Source organism: Cucumis melo, chromosome 1, assembly GCF_025177605.1.
Source record: "Cucumis melo cultivar AY chromosome 1, USDA_Cmelo_AY_1.0, whole genome shotgun sequence".
Taxonomy (NCBI): Eukaryota; Viridiplantae; Streptophyta; class Magnoliopsida; order Cucurbitales; family Cucurbitaceae; genus Cucumis; species Cucumis melo.
Genome location: NC_066857.1, coordinates 4,760,664 through 4,785,784, shown reverse-complemented (window position 1 = coordinate 4,785,784; position 25,121 = coordinate 4,760,664). Strand labels below are relative to the sequence as shown.

General features: G+C 30.8%; 1 protein-coding gene and 1 long non-coding RNA gene across 2 annotated transcripts; both read left to right on the top strand.

The window, feature by feature from the left end:
- Positions 1–6,058: 6,058 nt before the first annotated feature.
- LOC127149795 (uncharacterized) lies at positions 6,059–8,892 on the top strand. Its single transcript, XM_051085760.1, has 7 exons — positions 6,059–6,182; positions 7,239–7,355; positions 7,445–7,701; positions 7,796–8,011; positions 8,087–8,278; positions 8,360–8,714; positions 8,798–8,892. Exons 2-6 carry the CDS (start codon positions 7,244–7,246, stop codon positions 8,705–8,707), a joined length of 1,125 nt encoding a protein of 374 aa, XP_050941717.1. The 5' UTR covers positions 6,059–6,182; positions 7,239–7,243; the 3' UTR covers positions 8,708–8,714; positions 8,798–8,892.
- A 2,175-nt stretch (positions 8,893–11,067) lies between these two features.
- Positions 11,068–12,052, top strand: LOC103500474 (uncharacterized). The gene is made up of 3 exons (XR_007821500.1): positions 11,068–11,248; positions 11,453–11,579; positions 11,721–12,052. It is a non-coding gene; the product is annotated as an uncharacterized LOC103500474 (long non-coding RNA).
- Positions 12,053–25,121: the final 13,069 nt, after the last annotated feature.

Here is a 25,121-nt window from a genome sequence, read left to right as displayed (position 1 = left end):
TGACATCAAAGCCCAACCGACATTAAAGTCCTTTAATAATAGTAGCAAAGATGTCGGTTGTCAACCGACATTAAAAGCCAGATTTCTTATAATGCATGGTGATCATGGGTAAAAATACCTTTATGCCAACGTTTTTTTCATGGCCAAAAAATCCGTTTTTGCCGACGTAATGATGATCATAGGCTTTACCTTTCTGCCGACGTTTTTGGCTTAGCTAGTAATATATTTTTTGCCCATGATTTTAATTTGCATTGGCATTTCTGCTGGCAAAACATCAACAACGTGGGCAAATGAAAAGACGACAGTGTTTCGATCACGTAACATGCTCATGCAAAAAAAAACGTCGGCAGAAGCTCTGCCCACATTTTTCATAACAACTGTTCATGTTTTTCTGCGTCGGCAAAGACGAAAATTCTTGTAGTTTCTGTTTTCGAAATTGTTGTATATAGTATTTGCCGCTTTGTTATATTTTTTAAGACCCCTATATATATATTAAATGCTATCACCAATGCAAAAATTAGATTATGATGAAGACCTATGCACATATATTACTAAGGTTGATTAATAAAAAGTATAAATATTTGGACAATGGGATTTGGAATCCAACAAGTATATGCCTAAACAATTTTTCAATATGATTGATAAACTTGAAGAGAACCAACGGACATTTTTATCCATTTTTTTATTATCTTTAAATTTTATAAAATCAACTGCAACATGTTTTCATGATATTTTTAATGAAAATTTAGTTTTTCTCTTTTTAAGAAATTGTCAAAACTGTTATTTATCTTTAAGGTAATGATCTCAGTTTAGTATAAAGAATTGAATCATTATAGTCTTCCCTGTTTTGAGAAACTTTTGTCCTCAAAAGTTTTAGTTCTCAAACAACTCGGAATATTGGGCTCTCATGTCATAATTAATGACATTTTTCACCAAATAAATTTAATGAATTCAACACATTACACCAAATAAATTTCTTTAACTTTTAATTTTAATTAATTTATCACACCAAATAAATTCATAACTTTCATTTTCATTTAGTGTAACACTCATAATAAGTTCCTTAGATTTTGGGGGTGTTATGGGTTTAATTGACTTAAATACAAAAGTAACAGTTCTAAAAGATTTTCTTTTAAAAACTCACAAATGTTTTTCAATCCACAACTTAAGATTTTAGTTTCAATGTTCACATAAAACGTTGCATGAGTTTTACAATTTGATTAAATCAAATGTAAAATGTAATATTAAATATATTTTAACAATCAATGTGGCAAACATAAAACTTACATATTTGGCAAAGTAGAGTACTCACGTTCTTTGAACTGAGAAGACAAATGATGAATACACCAAATACTTACATATGATAATTAAAATACTCACCGATTCTAAATACCTCAAAACTATAGAGAAGATTCTAATGGGTCTTTAACACATGAATCAAAACCAATATTTTTACCCAATCTCCAAAAATGTTAGACTTGTACTGATAACTTGTTATAAAATAAAGAACAAAGAAAAACACAAAGAAAAGAATAGAGAAGAGAGGAAGTAAAGAAGACAATTTGAACACAACCATGGTGTGTCTTACGAATGATCGCTACAACTTCTATTTATATAGCTGTGAAAACAATGTTTACAAAATTAAACATAAAGAGAGAACAAGAAAGTTATAAAGATTGATAGGGAAGTAAGAGGTTAGGGACATTTAATAATATTCGAGTTTAGTTGAACATGCATAAAATAAGAACACATTTGTTCCAAAAGAAAAATTGTCGTTACTTTTGTAAGAATACAATTAATTGTGTGTTTTATATTCCTGTCGTTACAAAAATATTTAGATATACACGGTCCATTGAACACCATTAATTGTATTGCTTAAAAAAAAAAATAATCCCATTTAATATGTTATTATGACATTGACATCTATGGCTTCCACATATCCCTATTTAAAAGGGAAAGCAAGTCATGAATTTCTAAGCACAAGTAAATAAAAGTTATAATGGGAGTAAAAAATATGAAGATCACCAGAGAGATGGTAGTTTTGTTGATGGTCGTGTTGATGTTTGTGGGGAGAATAGAGCAAATGGAGGGTGCCCCTTTAGAGAAATGGACAGTCCATGTGATGAATGACCTAACCAAGGCCCAAAAGTTGCTTGTTCACTGTAAATCCAAAGACAACGATTTAGGAGAACACAGCGTTAATGTTGGCTCGGAATACAATTGGTCTTTTAGAATTAACATCTTTGAAACAACTTTATTTTGGTGCGAATTAAGAAAGCCAAATGGACAACATGCATCTTTTGAAGCTTTTTGGGTAGAGAAAACATCCATTTGGCTCTATTATAGATGCTTGGAGTCTAAATGTTATTGGCATGCCAAAGATGATGGAATCTACCTTGCAAACAACCCTGATAAAACGCAACTTTTGATTCATAAGTGGGAAAATTAATTAATATTACCTATCCAATAAACCGTCGATATATTTATGTCTGACTTTCCTTCATTTGAAATGCTTAATTATACATATGGTCTAAAGAATGATGGATTCAACAGAAGTAGGAATCTTAAAGAATGCCTTCCATATACTTTTATAGTTATCTTTTTTATATGTTCACTCTCTTCAAACTTTCACCTTTTTCCCCCTTATAACTTCCAACTTACACGTGTGAATGCATGACTCAATTATAATGTAGTGTTTAGAGGTCTTCTTGTTGATGATGATGTAATGAAAGTTTTTCCTCTTATAAAATGTGGAATGTATTATTAAATTTAATGGGTAGTGCGAGGTGTCAAAGTCTGTCAATCAATTTCGAAAGAAGGAAGCAAATTGGTTAATTTGATTTTGTTGAAGAAAATGAATGATAATTAGGTTGATGGGGACCGTATACATGTCCCCCACATAAAAAATATAAACAAAATATATATATATATATATATAACTCTTTTAAAAGAATCCATTTCTTCTTCTTTTTCCATTTCGTTCTGTCACTCTCACACTCACCTAATCCTCTCCCTCTCGCTGGAGCACCGCCGCACGCCACATCGGCCAACCCTCTGGAGGATAAAACGAGATCTTCAGAGAAATGGTCTTAAATTGCGAATTTGTTTGGTTGAAGGAGGAATGAAGAAGAATTATATATTCTTGAAGGAGTTTAACAAAGATGAACAGTACGACTCTCGATATCTCTCTGGTTTTGCTTTCTTAAAATTTTCCCTTAATGATTCTACGAGTAAAATCCCCCTTCCAAGATTTGTTGCAAAATTTTTTAGAGAGATGTTTAACTGAAGATATTACCGTTAGTATCATATTTTCCTAACGATCTACTACTAATTTTTTTTCAGGCAACTCTCCTTCGGATTAGCACAAAACGTTTCTTGAATTTGATGTCCACAACGTCGCTACCTTCAGTTTCGTTCTTGCTTGGTCATCGAAATCTTGTAGTTTTTTTCGTTTTTTTTTTCTTTTAAAATTTATGTTCATAGATTTTTCGTTTTTAAATTATTGGTGATCATTCATCCATTTCCTTTAGACTCAATAAATATTTCGATTTTACAAAAATATAAGAAATATATTTTTCGATTACCGATTGTGTAAATATTTGGAAGGAGTCCGAGAATGATTCCAAAATATTTTATTAAATTTCATTCTTGTAAATATTAGTGTTAGGATAATTTACTTTGTTTTTTTTAAAATATAATAAAACGAAAAAATATTTACGATGTAGAATAATTTCGATAATAGAAAAGACTCATACGTTCACAATAGAAAATATAAAAAATATATCGTCAATATGCAATTAATTAGCACCCAACGCATGTAATATATTTGGTACACTATCTTGTACGAAGATCGTTTAGAATTGACTGTCAAAACCTAAACGATTTTTTCTTTGGTACACGATCGTTAGACTTTACTATTCTTTGATAGACGATCGTCTAGATTTGATCGTTTAAATTTGGGTAGCCAAATTTAAACGATTTGTTTTTAACATTTGTTTTGTACACGATTGTTTAGATTTGGTTGCCCAAATCTAAACGATTTTATTTAAGATTTTTTGCTACACGATCTTTTATATTTGACTATGTACGTTGGTACACGATCGTTTATATTTATTTTCGAATATCCCAACGATTTTTTTTCAAGATAAACGATATTGAAGAACCAAATAACAATTTGAAAAAAAATGGCAGAAGAATAGAAAAAGACAATGGAAAAGAAAAGAAAAATTGCAGAAGATGAAAGATGGAAAAGGAAAACTTGGAATATATTTTAAAAAAAAAAACAGTCGACATTGTAGGCTTTTTATTTGTGTTACGTAGGGTATAAATATTTTGGTTTTTGTTATATTTATGAGATTTCCCCAAATTTATTTTTATACACTATTAAATAGTAAATTTTCATAATATAATAAAAGCTGAAATATTTACAATATGTGAACAAAATCAAAAAGCCGATGAAACCGGCTATTTTCCTTAAATATTTCAAATTTGTCCTTTCTTTCTATAAACACTCTTGTGCAATCTTTCTTTTATTTTTATTTTTTCAAACTGTTATTTCGTTAAAGATGTACCAAATATAAAATATCTATTTTTTAATTTTTTTTTCAAATTGTTATTTGGTTGTTCAAGATCGTGTACCAAATATAAAAAATCTTGAAAAAAAATCGTATCGTTTAGATTTGATTTGAGTAGTCAAATCTAAACAATCATATATCAAATTTAAACAATTGTGTACCAAAGAATAGTCAAATCTAAACCATTGCGTACCAAAAAATCTTGAAAAAAAATCATTTAGATTCATTTAGATTTGGGTAGTCAAATCTAAACGATCGTGTAGCAAAAAATAACCAAATTTAAACGATCTTCTAGCAAATGAATCTTGAAAAAAAATCGTTTAGGTTTAGTATATCCTATAGCCAAATCTAAACAATCGTATAGCTAAATCTAAACGACCTTGGTACTAGATCGTGTACCAAATATATTATGTCTGCGAGTGCCAATTAATCGCTCTTGTTACAAGATCGTGTACCAAATATATTATGCCCGCAAGTGTCAATTAATCGCCCTTGGTACAAAGATCATGTACCAAATATATTACGCTCGAGTGCCAATTAATCGCCCTTGGTACAAGATTGTGTACCAAATATATTATTCCCGCGAGTGCCAATTAATCGCCCTTGGTACAAAGATCGTGTACCAAATATATTACGCCCTCGAGTGCCAATTAATCACGTGTTGACTAGGACGTTTTTGGTAATTTTCATTATGGGCATGTGGGCTTTTTTCATTTTTGAAGTTGTTATATACATCGTAATATTTTGTTACTTTATTATGTTTTTGAAAATACTCCTTATTAAATTGTATATTTTCCTGCTTATATTTAGCATTATTAAATGGGAAATTGTATTGAATAGCACTAAGAGAATATGTTTTAGCAATTATGGCACATACTTTTTAAATTTTGCAAATATAGCAAATTTTAATCTTTAAAATATTTTGGAGATATTTTTTACTTTAAAATTTTTATTATTCCCAAATTGCACCTACATTCTTTCCTCTTTATTGATCATCTGTCTTTGATGTTTCATCTTCCACTTTCTCTTCTTCTTTTTTGTAAACCTCTATATCATATTTGTATTCATAATAAAAAAATTAATATAATAATAAAAAAATATTTGTTTTTCTCAAACACTATTTTTTGGTTGGTTTTCTGTAGGTTCTTTAAAAAAAAATACTACACTACAAGAAAATGGAGCATTCCCGACGCCGAAAAGCACGTCGGCATAAACAACGTCGGGAATAAGGGCTTTCCCGACGCCCTCAACAACGCGTCGGGAGATGCGTCGGGAAAACCATCTTTCCCGACGCACCACGAAGGCGTCGGCAAGAATACGTCGGGAAAAGGGGTTTTTCCCGACGCCGTGAACACTGCGTCGAGAGCGGCGTCGGGAATTCTCCTTTTCCCGACGCATTTTGAGGGATTTCCCGACGCCACGTCATTGCGTCGGGAAATCCCCTTTAAATTCGTTTCAGTTCTGTGAATTACAGAACCGAAACCGAGAGGAGGAGAAAAAGAAAGGAGAAGAAGAAGAAGTCGCCGCCGTTGAAATTTCCTTTTGTTCCGCCGCCGTCCGTCGCCGACCGCCCTCGCCGTTGTTCCTCGTCGCCGTCTGCGAGTTTAGGTAAGTGAAATATGTAAATTTATTTAGTTTAAGTTTGTGTTTTAGGGTTTTTTTTTATAAAAATTAGTTTAGGGTTTTACAATTAGTTTAGTTTAAGTTTATGTTTTATGTTTAGTTTAGTTTAGTTTAAAAAATTAGTTTAGTTTAAGTTTATGTTTTATGTTTTAGGGTTTTTTTTGATAAAGTATTACAATTTCTATATATTTTATGCAAATTATAAAGTTTTTTTTAATATATAAAAAACATAGAAAAATAATTGAGGCAAATTTTCGAACAATGAAGTCGTCATTTATTTTATTACTTTATTAGAAAAAACCATTATATAAAGAAAAATTTTTATGAATAGAAACAAAATAAAACTATTTATAAAATATAGAAAAAAAAAGAAAAAAAACTTAAAATGGTTTAGATTTGCTTTAGTTAATTAGTTTTAGGATTAGTTTTAGAATTTAGATTTTGAAATAGTTTTAGGATATAGATTTTGAATTAGTTTTAGGTTTTAGCGTTGAATTTGAATTTGAAGTGGTTTTAAAATTTAAGATTGGCGTTGAGATTGAAGTTGAAATTGAATTTGAGATTTTTGAGGTTATATTGAATTGGGGGGGGGTGTTTATTGAATTTGGGATTGTGATTTAATTTGAATTTAAGATTGAATTTGAGATAAAGATTTAATTTTAATTTTGAATTTGAATTTAAATATGCATACAAATATGAATTTGAATTTCAATTCCAATTTGAATATATATATATATATATATATATATATATATATATATATATATATATATATATATATATATTTGTCATGCCAACAAAGTGTCTTCATGCTCATTCTATCATTTTGTTTCTTTATGTATAATATAAACTTCTTTTTGATATCCTTCCATTATTCAATTCAATAATAAACTAGAAGCCAAGATATAATTTGTCCAAAATGCTCTCTATTTCATTTTCAACAACAACTACAACAATAATTATTATGAAATGGAATTACTACTTATCTGGGGAGAGGGAGGTTTAAGTTAAATTGAAAATGTTTGTTTTCTATGTCCATAGCCATTATGTCATATCGACGATCAAATTTTATGGAGACGGACGATATGTTCCTCCAGTTTGAGGACGATTTAGATAATAACATCGCGGGAGGGTCATCATCTGTGGGCGACAATACGGGTGAGTCTAAGAATTTTCTTCATTTTGACTTACAAATATTTCATGTTCTTTTTTCTAACTTTATATGTTATTATCGATTTATTGAGCAGAGTCTTCTTCTCAACAAGCGACTCCGACTCCTAGGAGACGTGCGCAGTCTCGACTCTTGGAGTTAGAGCGCCACGTTGCAATAAATGGGTGCATTCCGATGACGATCGCCCCTGGAGCGAAGAAGCCTGTTTCTCCACACGCCGTTCGCTTCAGCCAGGCGATAGGCGTGTGCGTGCGAAAGACATTTCCCGTCCGCTGTCTTAAGTGGGCGGACGTTGGGAGAGAATACATTGAGGTCGTCAAGGGCGACCTCCAGGTACGTAATTAAATGCACTACACATTTATATATGATTTCATTTGAAACATATCTAACTTTAACCAATCTAATGTGTTATGTTTGTAATGTGTAGCGATTGTTTGTGCTTGATTTCAATGATCAAGCGATGAACAGGTTTGTTGAGCATCAGATGCTCACGACCTTTAAAGAGTTCCGGGCCGACTGTCATAGACATTTCAAAAAATACAGCGACCCAGAGGAGGCTCGTGCCAACCCACCAAACGTATTGGTTGGACGTGATGAGGATTGGCACTTCCTCTGCGACCATTATATCAGTCGTGCATTCCAGGTATTTTTCATGATTAATTATGATAACAAGTTTTAATATGTTTACGAAATAAACAATATAATTGTTTTAATGCAGGAGCAATCACGGACGAACAAGGCTGCTAGACAGAAGCAGCCTTACAATCATAATAGCGGGTCCAAGTCGTTTCTACAACGACAGTATGAGCTCGCTAAAAGAAAAGGGGAGCCGATCGATCGTGTGGAATTGTTTCGGGAAAAACACGTTCGAGCTGGGACATTCGTGTCGCAGGCCGCCGAGGATGCGCATGTAAGTTATGCCCTTATTAATTATCCACTTTCATTATATATTTTTGCGCGTTACCTAACATAGTTTTTAAATTTGTTGCAGAATCAAATGCTGGAACTCCAATCCCAGTCTACCCCAGAGGGTAGTCAGCCACTCTCTGAGGATGAGATATGCGATCAGGTGTTGGGTAGACGACCAGGCTACTCAAAAGGCCTTGGTTGGGGACCCAAGCCGAAGGCCCGCAGAACGGCGAGTGCAAGCAGTTCGTTGACATCTTGTTCGCAGTCCACAGAAAAAGAGATTGAATTACAAGCTAAACTTCAAGAAGCTTTGGAACGGATTGAAGTACAAGATAGAAATCACCAAGCATTAGCTTCACAAGTGGAAAGTATGAAAAAGATGATAGAAGAATTTACCCGTGCACAACAGGGACCACCACATGATCCCTAGCTCTGCGGTACGTATATGTCTCTATTATTCTTAAGTTTTTGCAAATATATGATTATGTACTAAATTTAGTTATTTTTATATCATTTTTAGGACCGAAGGTGTAGAATGACGCGCATACGCACCTCGTTGGAAGACTTTTTCTTATGTTTATGTTTTTTGTATTTTGAGAACTATATTTATTGTAGTGAACTATATTTTCGTATTATTAATTTTAATTCTATTTTTTTAATTTGTGTTTGTATATTTCTTAATTTATTTTAATTTATATTCAATTTGTTTTAATTTAATCCAAAACGTCAGAAATTTTTTTCAGCAATCTAAACATCATTGTGAATGTTTGAGCAAAATATTATAAGGAAAAAAGTAGAAACAAAATATTAAAAAATATATATAAAAAGGAATTCCCGACGTAAAGAAACGTCGGGAAAAAAAACGTCCGGAAAGAGTATTTCCCGACGCCGGGAGGTGCGCCGGCATAGCTTGCGTCGGGAATGCCTCTTTCCCGACGCAGGCTATACCGACGCTTAGTTAGGCGTCGGGAGAGGCTTTCCCGATGCCGCGTTGGTATGGCATCGGGAAAGCCTCTCCCGACGTTCTTCCCGACGCCGTTTTGTACGTCGGGAAAGGTTATCCCGACGTACTTTTCATTTTCGCCGACGTTTTTTGGCGTCGGGAGTACCCCCGTCTCTTGTAGTGCTATCGTTCGTTCAATCTCCATTTTCGGCATCTTTATCTTCTTCTTCTTTTATTTTTCACCATTTTTTATCCATATTTTCAATAATCCTTTTTTGTTAAATCTAAGTTCTTTCTTCAAACTTCTTTCAAATAGTTGCTTTCAAACACGACAACATTCTCACTTTTTAAAATACATTCCATTTTAAATATTTTATTATTCTCAAACTACCATTCAATAACTTATTTCTTCTCCTGTTTTTAATGTCCTAATTCTCTCATATTTCTTCTCTCACTTTTTAAGGCGCCAATCATAATTTTTCTCCCACTTTGTATCAGTTTTGTATATTAGTGTTGTGATATACTTATATTATATGTATTAGTTGGTTGATATACTTACTACATGATTTCCAATTTTTTTTTTCAAATTTTATGCAATTCAATGTAGTATTATTAAGAGTATGAATGTTGTAACTTAGTGTAGCAAACATATAATATGTATCAAAATGTACTAGTGAAGTATATTAAGTGTATCATTTGAATCTCAAGTGTATCAAGTGTATTTTAACCGATCGAACGTATCGGTAGATATAGAAAATATACCAACAGTACATCAAGGGTATCAAACATATGAACTGCATCAAGTGTATTAAATCTGTCGAGTGTATAGGTGAAAGTATAAAATGTTTGTCAATAATGTATTAAGTGTACCAAACTTATTAAGTGTATTAAACCTAATCAAGTGTATCGATAATGTAATATATCATGCTTAGTGCATCAAGTGTCCTTAATTGATTAAGTATATTTTCAAAATTTAACAAATGTATCAACAACATATCAAGTGTATCAAACCAATGATGTGTATCAAGTGTTATTTAATTCATCGAGTGTATTAGCAAAGCATAACAAGTGTATCAACAAGCATAACAAGTATATCAACAACACGTCGAGTGTATCAACCATACATCGAGTGTATCAACCACATATCGAGTATATCAACCACATATCAAGTGATGCGTGAATTTTGCCATTTTTGCAAATTTAAAAGTCATGTGCTATGGACCTAATTTATCAAACTAATTTTGCTAAATTTGCAAGAGTCCCTTAAAAATAAGCCAAATTAAAGAAAAAACTAATCTAGCGATTAAAATTGATAAAGAAAACCCAGCAATTAAATAATGTCAGACAAAATTAAGTGGCTATAACTACAATAATTTTAGTTTCTGCCGACAGTTTTTTTCTGGCAATGCAAAAAAAAACATGGGCAAAGATATGATGTGCCGACATAGTTTTATTGCGTAGGCACATCTTAGTTTTTACCATTTGCCGACGAACATATGTACATGGGTAAAAGTTTGTATAGCGTGGGCATTTTATCATTTTTGCCGACGAGAATATACACGTGAGCAAAAAGTTATTTCAAAGGAAATTTTTAAGTTGGATTTCTATCGACGACGTTTGTTTTAGTTTATGACCACGAATCGTGTGTGGACAGATATTTTAAATATTTACCGACGTAATTTTCTCGGCAAAAACCTCAAATTTTTTGTCAAAGCAAAATTTAGATCTATGGCAACGCAAATAGTGTGAGCATAAATTTTATTAAAATAAAATCCCTAATTTATTTAGTTTCCCCATTTTTTACTTTTTTCCTCCCTTTCCCTTACACACCTTTTTCCCCCCTCAATTTCTTTCACGCAAACAGAAGCTCCTCCGTCCGCAACTATCCTCCGCCCGCAATTTTAATTTAGATTATTAAGCATTCAAAAAGTATGTGTATGCGACTCTTATTTGGTGCCTGGTGCCACGGTGGCTACCTTACTAATGCTTGGTGCACTTCATGCTCGTTGGCTATATGATGATAAGAAGGTATACTTTTATAGGGCTAGTCTTTTGAACGATTAATTTCTTCCTGATAGAAATTGACAGACTTTTTAGGTGATTCTCCTTCTTAGTTTATGATATTAGTTTGTTTTTTTTTTCATGTGTTTTCTAAAGCAATCACTTGTATCCTGATATTGATTTTCTGCTGCGTGACTTAGTTTATTGTTGAACTGTTTATTGGTTTCAAAGTAACAAAAATAGGAAGAATCGATTTGTGATCGACGTTCTGAAATGGGTACTAAATAAAAGGTTGGGCACAATCTCTGGACACTGCTTTGATACTCTACTTTTTCTAGATGCTATGGAACCAAATACTGTGAGTACACTACAATGCTCCTTAAATTGTAACCAACATTGCACTAGTCTGATCTTCCTTCTGCATTCTCTTAACATGTATCATTACTGCATTGTTTATATCTCTTATTTATTTAACTATTATTATTATTTCTTATAACAGCTGTCAACAAGGATGAGCTACTTCAAATGGTGAGGTTTGGTGCTGAGATGGTTTGCAGTTCCAAAGATAGCACCATCACAGACGAGGACATTGACAAAATCATTGTTAAGGGAGAAGCAACAACTGCAGAGCTTGATGCAAAGATGAAGAAATTTACAGAAGATGTCATTAAATTTAAAATGGATGGAAGTGTGTAACATCCTGACATAAACTGACTATTATCCTCTTTCTGTTTGTTAATTTTCTGCTTTCTTTCAAATATTTGAGTAACTAGTTTTCACTAATGTTTATGTGTGGTCTTGGCAGCTGCTGAATTGTACGATTTTGATGATGAAAAGGTAAATGCAATTATATCAAATTCTTGTAAATCACTTCCGATATTATTCTAAGGCTATTAAAGAAAATATTCTTACTGTTTACCTTGTATCTTAATGAAGGACGAGAATAAATTTGACTTCAAGATAATTGTCAGTGAAAATTGGATTGAACCACCTGAAAGAGAATAGAAGCGAAAGTAATGACTTCAAATTTCTTGCCAGTTTTACTACATGAACTTCATACTTAATATTTAGTCTTTGGAAAATCCTGACTTTTTTTTCTCCCTCCTAATAGTTACTTAGAATCAAATTTTCAAATCTTCAATTTCTTGCTTTCTCACCTTTTCCTCTGAGTTTTCTTAGCAACCAAACAAATTGTTGTCGATAAGTTCATTCTAAAGGTTTGATAACATAGGTTTTGACTTCTATTTCATATTTCATTTTGTTTTATATGATTTTCCTTTGGTCTTTTACTCATGTTATAGGTTGTGTTTATTATGTTACTCATGTTATAGGTTGTGTTTTACTCACTTTCCTTTAGCAATGATCGCTTTCTTGATGCCTCTCAAAATCTTGTGAATGCATTGCTAAAGGTAAGAGCTTGTCTAACGTCTAGCAGTATTATCATTTTTTAATAGCTTGTGAATGCATTGCTAAAGGTAAGAGCTTGTGGAATAGTTAGATGAATGCAACTTTTGTCTTTTTTAGATCCTTCATTTTTGTGATTTTCCATATATCAATGCAAATTTTTGGAGCAAAATACATGGATTGGGTTGAATATTAATTTTCATTCTTCGTTAACTTGGTTCATTTAATGATCAATTAGCTATAGCAATTGATTTTGCATCACTTAGACGAGATTGTTGTGTTATAGCGACATCAAAATTAGTTTCAGTTAAGGTTTTGTACTAAGTTCTAACCTCGAAACATGAATATTATTATTTTATGAATCTCTTGATTGTTTGAAAAGCACTTTTAGAATGCTTAGATATATATTATAGTTGGTTTTGAGTTTGGTAAACACACTAAGTTTTTTGTAGACCGGTAGATTTTGACACTTTTTAAGACATTTTTTTTTAGATTTTTGGATGGTTTGAAACATATATGAGGATTTTTTGTCTTAAATTACGCATAGGACATTTGTTGTTCGATGTTTTTACATTTTATGGGTCATTGTCTTAAAGTATGTATTTTGATACTTGATTTATTTAAAATAAGTAGTTAAGATTTAGCATGTTCTTATTCACTTTTGTTGAAGATTTTGTCTAAAAGATATTATTAGATTATTCTTTTAAAAGATAAAATAATTAAAAGATAAAAAGATTCTTTGTTATTTTAGAAATTTTGCTAATTATCTTTTAAAAAATAAGATTCATACATATAGATCTTATATGTATAAATAAGACTTTCGAAGATAGGGTATGCGCAAAGAAAAATATTAAAAAGATTATTCACGGTTGAAGGTTAAGGAAGAACTGATTGTAGAAGCTGCAGGAACGAAAAGGTAATATGATCTTATAGATAAGATCAGCATGTTGATCTAAGTTGATATTGTTGATGGGTAATGAAAAGGACGAGACAGTGGTCTGTGTGGTCACAGTAATCTTTAGAAGTATATAAAGATATCGTCGAAGATATTCACTTATGCATTTAGGGGAGCCTAAAGTCAGACATCATTCAGGAGAGTTACTTGTGCATTCAAGGGGAGCCTAGAGTCTGAAGCTAATAAGCATGTTATTTAGTCATATAGTTGAACAGAGTTTATATGTTGTCTCGGTGTATATTGACTAGAGTGAATCTTAATAAAATTACTCATTAGGGTTGTGCGCAGCTTCCTAGACGTAAGCAACATTGGTCGAACTGGGTTACCAAAGTTTCTTGTGTTTTTCTCTTCTGTTGTTCTTCTAGTTATTTTAACAGTCATTAGCTTTAGTATTAATTGAAGGTCTAATTGATTATCTCATATTGTTTTTTTCAATTGGTATCAGAGCAAGGTTGCAAGATATGGAGATAATCAAAGAGGGACCATCAGCTTTTCATCCTCTTGTACTGAATGAAAAAAAATTACTCGTATTGGAAGCCTCGTACGATATTTTTTTTATTAAAACATTAAATGGAAGAGTGTGGAGAGCTCTCGTGGCTGGTTATGAACCTCCGACGATTACTGTGGATGGTGTATCAATTTTGAAACCTGAGGTTAATTGGACTGATGTTGAAGAATAAGCATCAGTTGGGAATGCTAGAGCTCTAAATGCAATATTCAATTATGTAGACCTAAATGTGTTCAAACTTATAAACTTTTGTAGTACAACCAAAAAAGCATGAAGAATATTGGAAGTTGCTTATGAAGGGACTTATAAAGTCAAGATATCCAGATTACAACTGATAACATCTAAATTTGAAGCATTGAAAATGTCTGAAGATGAATTAGTTTTAGAGTACAATGAGAGGGTTCTGAAGATTGCTAATGAATCACTGTTGCTTGGTGAAAAAATTCCTGATTCTAAGATTGTGCGGAAGGTGCTTTGGTCTCTACTTAGGAAATTTGACATAAAAGTCACTACCATAGAGGAAGCACACAATATTACTACATTAAAACTTGATGAGTTATTTAGGTCTATGCTTACGTTTAAAATAACTATATCTAATAGAGAGAACAAGAAAGACAAAGGGATCGCTTTTAAATCCATATATGAAGAAGAGACAACAGTGAATCAATCTAATAACGAAGCTAACATGGATGAGTTAATAGCTCCACTGACGAAGCAGTTTTTAAAGTGGTCAGAAAATTAAAAAATATGAATACTATATAATCAAATGCTCAAAATTCAAATCAAAATCGAAGAAAAGATGGTGAGAATACTACAAGAAGGTATAATGAAATCTCAAACAGAAGCGGCGGTGATTATGGAAAGAAAAAGGAGGGAGAAGGAAGGTTTTTCAGATGTAGAGAATGTAGGGGAGTTGGTCATTATTAGGCTGAATGTCCTACGTTTTTAAGAAGACAAAAGAAAAACTATCATGCTACCTTGTCAGATGAGGACACTGATGATACTGAAGATGACAGGGGCATTAATTCCTTCACAACATGCATTACAAAATCGATCTTGGAGACGATAGTGAATTTTCTGATGAAGATGGTGATGAAGATCTAACTTCTGAGGAACTCAAGATGTTGAGGAAAGAAGACATTAAAGCTAGAGCAATACAAAAAGAGAGAATTCAAGATCTGATGGAAGAAAATGAATGATTAATGTCAGTCATATCATCTCTAGAACTGAAATTGAAAGAGGTTCAAAATAATTATGATCAGACAATTAAATCTGTGAAGATGTTAAACTCAGGAACTGAAAACTTAGACTGAATACTAAAGTCAGGATAGAACAGTTCAAGTAAATATGGTCTTGGTTTTTATGCTTCAGTAAGTAGTTTTAAATCTACATCTGAAGTAAAATTTGTTCATGCTTTAGTGAAAGTGGAAACTAAAACAACTCTTACAACTACAGTTGGTAGCCTTCCTGCTAAATCTCCCAGATGAATTTGTTATTACTATGGTAAACAAGGTCATATTAGACCCTTTTGCTATAAATTACGAAGAGACACATGGTGTCAGCAGAAGACAGAGTATGGAAGCCAAAAGCATAATTATACTTTTTCAAAATGGAACAGAAGTAAAAGAAGTCGCATGGTTTGTAGAGTTAAATCATCTAAAAATTGCAATATTGCTTTTACAACTATTCAAACCACAAGTGATGCTTGGTACTTTGATAGTGGATGTTCTAGACATATGACCGGTAACATGTGTTCTTCTCTGAGTTAAAGGAATGCACCTTGGGTTATGTTATTTATTGTGACAGTGCGAGAGGAAGAATCATGGCTAAATGAAATATTGATAAAAATAATCTACCTTGTCTAAATGATGTTAGATATGTAGATGGATTAAAGGAAAATTTGATTAGTATAAGCCAGCTATGCGATCAAGGTTACATTGTAAATTTTAGCAAAACCAGTTGTGTAGTTATTGACAAAGATAATCATGTTCTTATGAGTGGTAGACGACAAACAGATAACTGTTATCACTGGATCTCTAATAACTCAAATGTGTGTCATTTAACTAAAGAAGACCGAACTTGGTTGTGACATAGAAAGTTGGGGCACATTAGCTTAAGAAGGATAGATAAAGCTATAAAAAAAATGAGGCTGTTGAGGGTATTCCAACTATATACATCACTAGTAAATTCTTTTATGGTGACTGTCAAATTGGAAAGCAAACTAAAACTTCTTACAAAAGCCTAAAGGAATGTTCCACAAATAGGGTTCTTGAACTACTACATTTGGATCTTATGGGTCATATGCAGACTGAAAGGTTGGGTGGAAAGAAGTATGTATTGGTTGTTGTGGATGATTTTTCAAGATTTACTTGGTTTGTTTCTTGAAAGGAAAATCAGATACTGTTAAAATCTGTATCAGTCTATGCTTGAATTTGCAATGTGAAAAAGGAAAAAAGATTATTAGGATCAGAAGCGATCATGGTAAGGAGTTTGATAATGAAGATCTAAATAATTTATGTGAGTTGGAAGGTATACATCATGAATTTTCTGCTCCCATAGCTTCTCAGCAAAATAGAGTAGTTGAACGAAAAAATAGAACTCTACAAGAAATGGCTCGAGTCATGATACATGCCAAAGATTTACCTTTAAACTTTTTGGCAGAAGCTCTTAACACAGCGTGTCACATTCACAACAGAATTACTACTCGATCTGGAACGATTGTTACTTTATATGAACTTTGGAAGGGGAGAAAACCTAATGTAAAATTATTTTCATGTATTTGGAAGTACTTGTTATATTCTAGCTGATAGAGAATATCATTGAAAGTGGGATGTAAAGTTAGAACAAGGAATCTTTCTTGGATATTCTCAGAATAGCCGAGCTTATGGATTTTTTAATAATAGATCTGAAATAGTACTTATGGAAACAATCAATGTTGTGGTAAATGATTTTGAATCAACTGTCAAATGAACAAATGATGAGGATGATGAGACTTCAAATATGCCTGTGGATTCTTCTACGGTTCCTACGGAAGTACCTAAAGCTAATGCTCAGGCAGATGGTGCTGATATAAACTCAAACACAATATCTAAGGAAGTTATAGCTGATAGCTCTGAACTTGTTCCATCTGCACATGTAAGAAAGAATCATCCATCAAGCTCTATAATAGGTGATTCTTCAGCTGGAGTTATCACTAGAAAGAAAGAGAAATTAGATTACTCGAAAATGATCGCTCATTTATGTTATACATCTGTCATTGAACCCTCGACTGTTGATGTTGCTCTTAAAGATGAATATTAGATAAATGCAATGCAAGAAAAACTACTTCAATTTAGGCGTAACAATGTCTGGACATTAGTTCCCAAACCAGAAGGAGCGAATATTATAGGTACAAAATGGATCTTAAAAAAATAAGACTGATGAAGCAGGGTGTGTGACAAAGAATAAAGCTCGTTTAGTTGATCAGCATGTTGATCTAAGTTGATATTTTTGATGAGTAAAGAAAAGGATGAGACAGTGGTCTATGTGGTCATAGTAATCTTTAGAAGTATATAAAGATATCGTCGAATACATTCATTTATGCATTCAGGGAGAGCCTAGAGTCTGAAGCTAATAAGCATGTTATTTAATCATATGGTTGAACAAAGATTATATGATGTCTCGATGTATATTGACTAAAGTGACTTAATAAAATTATTCATCAAGGCTGTGCGCAGCTCCCTAGACGTAGACAATATTGACCGAACTAGGTTACCAAAGTTTCTTGTGTTTTTCATTTCTATTGTCCCTCTAGCTATTACAATAGTCATTAACTTTAGTATTAACTGAAGGTTTAATTGATTATCTCATATTGTTTTTTCAATTTTTAACGTACCTTTTTCAAGTTATATGTAGTTTGAAGGTTTAATTGAGTTAACCATTTTTTGTGTATTTAATATATTTTTTGTTCATTTTGGTATGCTAAAATGAAGTTTAATATAGATCAAGTTTATATATTTTATTATTGCAATTAAAGAATTATGGTTTGTTGAAATATATTTAAGGAAAAGATAATATGTATTTTAGAAAAAGGATATTTATTAAGAGAGAGGAAAATATTTATATTTTTGAAAAATATAATTATTTGTAAAATGATATTTAATTTAGAGAAAGATAAATAACAATTAATTATTGCGGAAGATAATTAATTATTTTGAAGTTTTATAAATAATAATTAATTATTGTGAAAGATAATTAATTATTTTGTAGAAAGATAAATAATAAATAGGAGTCTTTTAAAAAATATAAAAAAGCAGCAAAATATATACAGTCTGTAGAACAATTCCAAAAATGGAAAAAGCCTAGAGGCCCAACGTGTAAAATACCAAAAATGCCCCGTCAACCATGTCATCAATAACGCGCGCGTAATATATTTGTGATCGTTTAGATACGGTTCAATATATACGAGATCGTTTAGATATGACTATAATTTATACCTGATTGTTTAGATATAACTACAATTTATACACGATCGTTTAAACATGATTACAACGCGATCGTTTAGATATGGCTACAATTTATACGCAATCGTTTAGATATGACTACATTTTATACGCGATCGTTTAGATATGACTACAATTTATATGCAATTGTTTAATATGACTACAATTTATCTTTTCAATTCTATCGTTTTATTTTGTTACACGATCGTTTAGATTTGGAAACCCAAATCTAATTGATTTTTTTTAAAAAAAAGTTGTTACACAATCGTTTAGATTCCTTTACACAATCATTTAGATTTATTTACACGATTGTTTACTTTTTTTTTACGATCGTTTACATTTGGCTACCCCCAATCCAAATGATTTTTTTTCAAGATTTTTTATACACGATTTTTTATTTTTTTACATGATCGTTTACTTTTTTTAAACGATTGTTAACATTTGACTACTCTAATCTAAATGATGTTTTTTTCAAGATTCTTTATACACAATCTTTTATCTTTTTTAAACGATCGTTTACATTTGGCTACTCCAATCTAAATGATTTTTTTTCGAGATTCTTTTAAATTTTGCTATTTTGTTGTATACTGTCTTATACACAGTCGTTTAGATTTGGTTACGCAAATGTAAATGTGTAAAAAAAAAAGACGATGGAAAGAAATCGCAACGAAAAAAGAAGAGGAAAAGTAGAAAGACGATGGAAAGAAATCGAAGCGAAAAAAACGAGAAGGAAAAGAAGAAAAACGATGGAAAGATTAAACGGCATAAATAAAGAATTGAAAAATAAAAAAGATGATGGAAAGAAATCGTAGAAAAGAAAAAGAGAAAAGAAGAAAGACGAAATCGTAGGGAAACACGAGGAAGACGAATCACGAGGAAGAAAAGAAATATGGAAGGGCAAACTTGGAATATTTAAAAAATGGCTAACTTTTTGGGCTTTGTTACACGAGTTGTAAATAATTTACAGTTTTGTTACATTTATGTAAGTTTTCCTAATAATTAATTATTGTCAAAGATAATTTATTATTTTGAAGAAAGATAAATATTGATTATGAAAAGAAGTTGATATGATTGGGTAAATAAGAAAAGAGAAGGAATTTGAGTTTCTTTAAAACGAAAATTGATAATTATATATTGAAATATAATTACTAGGAAAATGAATGCAACATCCCAAATCTTTAAAGGGTTTTTGTTAATTATGTTAAATTATTTAGATGTTATATTAAAGATTGGAGTCAAAATTTAATTGTTGGGTTAAGATAATTCATGATGAAAATTATGAGTGATTTATGAGAGAATATTTGGTTGATTAAAAAAGAATTGAGAATTTAAGTTAATTGAGATCTTGGAGGGAAAATTTGGTTTTGGTGGAATAGAGTTTAATTAAGTGTATATATATATATATATATATATATATATATATATATATATATATATATATATATATATATAATTATTTAGATTTTGGTGGAGTATGATTATTTGGTTTTGTATAAATAATTAATATGAAAAAATAAAGTTAATTATATGACAGAATATAATTATAATTGTTTGGAAAAGAAATAATCCATGAGGAGAGAGATGGTTGATTTGATTGGACGAAAAAGATATAAATATTTATTTAGAAGAGATAATGATGGTTTAAATATATATATATATATATATATATATATATATATATATATATTTATGTGAGAGAATAATAATAATACTTTCATCATCATCATCATCATCGTCATCATCATCATCGTCATCATCATCATCGTCATCATCATCATCGTCATCATCATCATCGTCATCATCATCATCATCATCGTTATAAATTGTTATTGTTATTATTGTTATTATTGTTATTATTATTATTGTTATTATTATTATTGTTATTATTATTATTGTGCATTTAAGAAATTTATTGAGGAAAGATAATAAGAATAAAAATATATATATATTTTAGTATTTATATATATATATTCTAAAAGGAAAAGGAAATAATAATATTTATTGTTATTATTTGGGTCTATAGATATAATTGGAATGCTTAAGTTGAAAAGAAAAAAGAAAAAGAGGTTCATCTTCTTTACTAAGATAATCTTTTGTCGTTGTCGCCTCACCAATTTATTTATGATTGGTTCCTTTTGCAAAGCTTGAAAATTTAAAGTGATGAATTTTTTCATCAAGGATAAGATAATTTTTCAACCTCCATTTGAGTAACTTTGGTAAGCTAAGAAAATTAAATCAATAATTTTTTAATTCAATTTTGGATCAATTTTTTAAAAGGTGAATTGGCTAAATCTTTTAGACTTAATCTTAGATTTTTCCAATCAAGGTTAAATTAGTTTCAACCTTAAATTTTGGATGAGTTAAATTGAAAAATTTTAGATATTAGCCCTTGGTAAATTTTATTAATTAAGAATATTAAAATTTTCCTCCTACTGTTTAGGATCTGCTTTAATTGAGAATTTACTGTCAACAAAGAAATATTTTTTTGCTAATCTCCAGGTAAGAGATTCTAATACTGGACCTTTGAATTGAATTTAAGAGACTTCATGTATTTATGGTTTTGCATTGATAGTAGCTAAGATGCATAATGCGATGCTATAGATGATGATTGATATTATGTTGATGATGATGACTGATATGTTAATGATGTTTATGATGTTTATGATACATGACATATTAATCACATGCTTAAGGATGTTATGATTAATATTCATGTCATGTTATGATGTTTATGATGATGTTACATGTTATGGATGAGTGTTCTATTAACTTTGCCTGTTAGGGTCGTACCCATATGGGTGTTCCTCGAGATCATCACCTTTTTATAACTGTGTGGTCCGATGAGATCACCAATCTCATGAAATGTTATGAATATGAACTGTTCGACGGGGTCACTTACAACCTGATTGTCCCAAGTATTCCTTCGGGTTCACTAAAGACCAGTTTGTACTAGGTATTCTTTCAAGTTCACCGAAGATCAGTTTTGTCCTAGGTGTTCCTTTGGGTTTACCGAAGATCAGATGTATTCCTACGAGATCACTAGATTGTCTGTGTTGAGGAACACATTAGTTTAGGGATACTTCCTTATGGGACTCTAATGGAAAGTTAACGCACCTACCGAGACTAGTAGTGGGTCCCTTACTAAGTACATGTTTATATTCACTCTTTCTATGTTTAATATTTCAGGCAAAGGTAAAAGTAAAGGAAAGCTGGTGAGTGACAGAGAAGGATCAGTGACATGTCATATACGGATTAAGTTTTGATTCCGTATCTAGGTATCAGTGTTTAAGTATTTTGTTTTTAATGAAAATTTAGTCTTTCTCTTTTAAAGAAATTGTCTCTTGTTATTGTTTCTTTTTAGTAATGAATCTCAACTTAGTATAAAGAGTTGGGTCGTTATACGAAGCATACAATATTAGAAGCATCATTCGTGGCCAACAATCAAATTTCTATCTAAAAAAAATGCATTTGTCACATATATGCTGACAAATTTAACATGGGGAGATTTTTTTTTACCGATAAAAATATTTTTGTTAGCAAAAATAGTTTTTGCCCACCAAATAAATGTGGCTAAAAAGTTTATTTTTGCCAACGCCATGATGATCGTGGGTAGAAAACCTATTTTTGCCAACGTGATGATGATCGTGGGCAAAAATATATTTTTGCTGACGTTTTTTGCGTGGCTAGAAATATCTTTTCTGCCATAATTTTAATTTGCGTGGGCATTTTTACCTATGAAACGTCAATAAGGCGGGCAAAGGAAAAGGCGACGATGTTTCGGCCATGCAAAAAAAAAGACGTCGGCAGAAGCTTTGCCCACGTTTTTCGTAAGAACTGTCCACTTTTTTCTGCGTCGGCAAAGACAAAAATTCTTATAGTTGTACTTTGAACTTACTTCAAGAAATAGGCTATCTAACATCGAAGCCACTACCTTTACCTATGGATCTGAATGTTAAGTTGTCTACTCTTAATGGTGAATTGCTCAAAGATCCATCGGTTTATTTCACTGCTCTTTATAACATTGTCTTATGGTTTATAGTAGACTCATTGGCCGTCTCTTATATTTCACTATCTCACGCCTGGCATAACATTTGCGGTTCACAAACTAAGCTAGTTTGTAGCACAACCTTGCAAGCCTCACCTTGATGTTCCCCATAATTTGTTGAGATACTTGAAAGTTTGTCTTGGTAGAGGTATTTCCTCGCAACTTCTTCTTCATTTCAACTTCGAGCATGTGTTGATGTTGATTGGCATCATGTGTTGATTCTCGAAAATCAACCACTAGCTTTTGCATATTTCTTAGTAGCCTTAGTCTCATGGAAAGCTAAGAAGTAGTCCACAGTCTCAAGATCTTTTGTTAAAGCCAAATATAGGTCTCTTGTTGTCACAACAAACAAATTTACTTGGATTGCTTAATTGCTGTCGTGTTTCCAGATTGATGTTGTAACTCTTTCATTGATCATCTATGATAATAAAGTTATCTGCATTGCTAGAAATCTTATATTTCATTAGAGAACAAAACATATCGAGTTAGATTGTCATTGCATTCCTAAGAAGATGGTTTGTGGAGATATCAAACTCATGTCCATTCGTTCTTAGCTTCAACTTGTTGACATTTGTACTAAACTAGCTCTTCTTTTGTTTCATTGTTATCTAAGATGGGTACCATTAATATTTAGTGAGATTAATAGAAATGACTAGTTTTGTAATTAATTAGTTGAGTTTGTTACCTAAGTGACTATTGTCAATATGATACTCAATGTGCTTATTTATAACACTGTCTCATTAGTGGTTAGTGCAGACAGTTTTATTTACGTTTTGTTTAATAGATAGATTTATAATTTTTGTTATATTCGTAAATATTTTAATTTGTTTTATCATATTTACGAATGAACTGTTTTCGCAATTTCAATTATTATTTAATATGGGAACCTCTTGCTTGTGAAACATACTAAAAATTAATCCGAATTTATTGTTTAGTAGTACATACCATTATTATTAAATAGCGCTATTTTTTAACTAATTACTACATAAATGCCGACTATTAAATGACTTATGAATTAATATAAGATCTGACGGTGGTTAAATTATACCAATATAAGAATTATTAATTATAACTTTTCTGGTCGACCATTATTGGAGATATATATTTCAATTATTTGTATAATTATTTATTATCCATTTATATTGTGTGTATTTATTGGATCAATTATCACTTAGAAGTTATATATATTATATCTTTCCAAGAGTTATTAATGATAACGTGTTTTTCCTCCTTTTGTAGTTTTGTTCTAAACTATTTTTGCAAATGAGAATTCAGATATTTTAGTTTAATAGTTTTTGAATGATCATGAGATTTATAGAATTTTAAACTAAAAATGGCATACTTCTATTGATTAAATTATTTAACCCAAATGAAAAAGTTAAAGTCTCCTTTAGGACGATATGGTTGTTTTCTTTTTTTAAGTTAATTCTATTTCCTTTACATATTTTACAAAGATTTACATATTTATCTTACATTCTTAATTAAGTTTCAAAAATAAAATCAATTTTTTAAAAACTACTTTTTCTTTGATTTTTAAATTTTGACTTGGTTTTTAAACCATTGGAAGAATATAGATAATAAAGAAAAATAACGTGAAGGTAAAAATAGTATCATAACTTAAATTTTAAGAACAATATGAAAAAAAACAAAATGGTTACCAAACAGGGTTATAAGAACTTTAAACCTCATATTAATGAGTAAATATATATGGATTAAGCTTAAAAAATAGACAACATGAGTTAAAAGAGGATCGACATTTTCAAATATATAAAAATAAAAAAAAATATTTATAAAATATAGTAAAATTTTAGATACACACAAAGGTTTATCCAAATCTATCACATTAGTGATAATAAACACTTATAAATGTCTATCTAGATCTAACATGCTCTATAACAGATAAAAAGTAAATTTTTTTACTATATTTATAAGTATTTTCAACAGTTTTGCTATTTAAAACAATTTTCATATTTTTTATTACTAATCTTTGTTAAGATACTTTTAGAATAATCAAATTACCAAAAAGTAAAAGAACTACATTCAGGATTCAAATTATTTTTTTCTTTGAAAATAATTAAAATTTTCCTACCTCTCTCTATATTTTTTTTCTCTAGTTACCTCTAACTTTTCAAAGAAAAAAATAATTTTAGAGATACAAAAGATTGGAGCGAATAACTTAAAAGAGAGAAAAAAAAAGCTTTAAAACACAAAGTTTCGAAGAGCAAAAATAAAAAAAAAATTAAACATTGGAGTTCAAAACCATTAGACTCAAGAAAAAGAGAGAATCTTTTTTAAAAAATAGAATAAAATAAAAGGAATATATTATAAAGAGTTTAGTATATGGATTTACAAATTATTTTCATTTTTAACTTTAAAATTTCCAACATACTTATTCATATATCATATTAATTTTGAATTTTTCCATATATAAATTTTGTAATTTTTTTTTGTTTTCGAATAAATAAAATTTGGTTCACTTAAATATGCATTATAATATTTTTAACATT

What these genes read in the sequence shown, in the direction of transcription:
- LOC127149795 (XM_051085760.1), top strand. Translation starts at nt 7,244, where the DNA reads ATGTCATATCGACGATCAAATTTTATGGAGACGGACGATATGTTCCTC. An exon ending in ATCTGTGGGCGACAATACGG is followed by an intron (nt 7,356 to 7,444) that starts GTGAGTCTAAGA and finishes TTTATTGAGCAG; the next exon opens with AGTCTTCTTCTCAACAAGCG. An exon ending in TCGTCAAGGGCGACCTCCAG is followed by an intron (nt 7,702 to 7,795) that starts GTACGTAATTAA and finishes TGTAATGTGTAG; the next exon opens with CGATTGTTTGTGCTTGATTT.